This window comes from Seriola lalandi, unplaced genomic scaffold (genome assembly GCF_002814215.2).
Source record: "Seriola lalandi dorsalis isolate HSWRI2012SDOR001 ecotype SW California unplaced genomic scaffold, Sedor1 jcf7180002042426, whole genome shotgun sequence".
Lineage (NCBI taxonomy): Eukaryota > Metazoa > Chordata > Actinopteri > Carangiformes > Carangidae > Seriola > Seriola lalandi.
In genome coordinates, this window is record NW_019512994.1 from 1 (window position 1) to 1,176 (window position 1,176).

At 44.8% G+C, this 1,176-nt stretch overlaps 1 protein-coding gene across 1 annotated transcript; it reads left to right on the plus strand.

The window, feature by feature from the left end:
- Nucleotides 1-13: 13 nt before the first annotated feature.
- On the plus strand, nt 14-1,171 carry LOC111648541 (LIM domain-containing protein 2-like; the record flags this gene model as incomplete). The annotated part of the gene is made up of 3 exons (XM_023398356.2): nt 14-106; nt 223-356; nt 913-1,171. Coding segments are annotated over 3 exons (486 nt in total), but the record flags the coding sequence as incomplete, so codon positions are not given.
- Between the last annotated feature and the right edge of the window lie 5 nt (nt 1,172-1,176).

Here is a 1,176-nt window from a genome sequence, read left to right on the forward strand (position 1 = left end):
AACTGCCTTTTCTTATCCTGGTTATTGTGTGATTCCCACAGGCTCTGGTCCTGGCACCCCAGCATCCTCCAATCAGAAAGACTCGTCTCAGTCCAAGACTCCCAGAGTAAGTTATCACAGGAAACCTTCACATTGTTCACTTTAACACACACATTGACGATTTATGTGAGAATGAATGAATGAATTAACTTTTTTTGTGTGTGTGTGTGTGTGTGCGTGCAGAACTTCCGGCTGCCGGTGAGAGAAACCTGTGTGTCGTGTCTGAAGACGGTTTATCCTCTGGAGAGGCTGGTGGCCAACCAGCACGTTTACCACAGCTCCTGCTTCCGCTGCTCGCACTGCAACACCAAACTCAGGTGAGGAGGATGCAAAAAAAAAAATTAAATAAAAATGATGTCCATATCACTCCCAACATGGCTGATACTTTAAAAAAAAATGTGTTATTATAATCTTTTTATCACGAGCACAAAGAAAATAAAATCTGTTTAAAAAATCAGGAAACACTATGAAAGAGCCAGTTGTTGCTGAGGAGATTCCTCTCATATCAGATGTATTTACCCTTGGGGCAAAAGTAACCACAATAAGCATCAGACCTCTCTCATTCATTCAATTTTCATTCAAGCCAACAACATGGATGAATAAATGAAAAACCCTTTAGACAAAGTGTGTGGTGATGGTCATTAATTAAGACTTCTATGACCGACACATTTTCAAACTCCTGTGAATGAACAACAGTCCTCTTCCATTGTAACTCACTGTTCACGTAAAAGACACGTACTGTTTGTCTTAATGACAAAAGCCATAATAATGTCTGTCTATGTCTACATAGAAGCAAGACACAAAACAGAGTCTATGATGATCTTTCATACAGTCCCTAACTGTGTCTCCCTCTTTCATTCCTCTCCTGCATAGTTTGGCGAACTACGCCTCCCTACACAACAACGTCTACTGCAAGCCGCACTTCTGCCAACTCTTCAAGGCCAAGGGCAACTACGACGAGGGTTTCGGCCACCGGCCCCACAAAGAGCTGTGGGAGGGCAAAGGTGAGGGAGGTGAGACGTCGCCACAGTCAAACGCTCAGACCAAGCCAAAGACCCCAAGTCCAGCTCCGGCCTCCGACCTGGAAAGCCCCAGCGTGGAGGACTCCCCGCTGGCTAAAGTCAACGTGCTGATGGC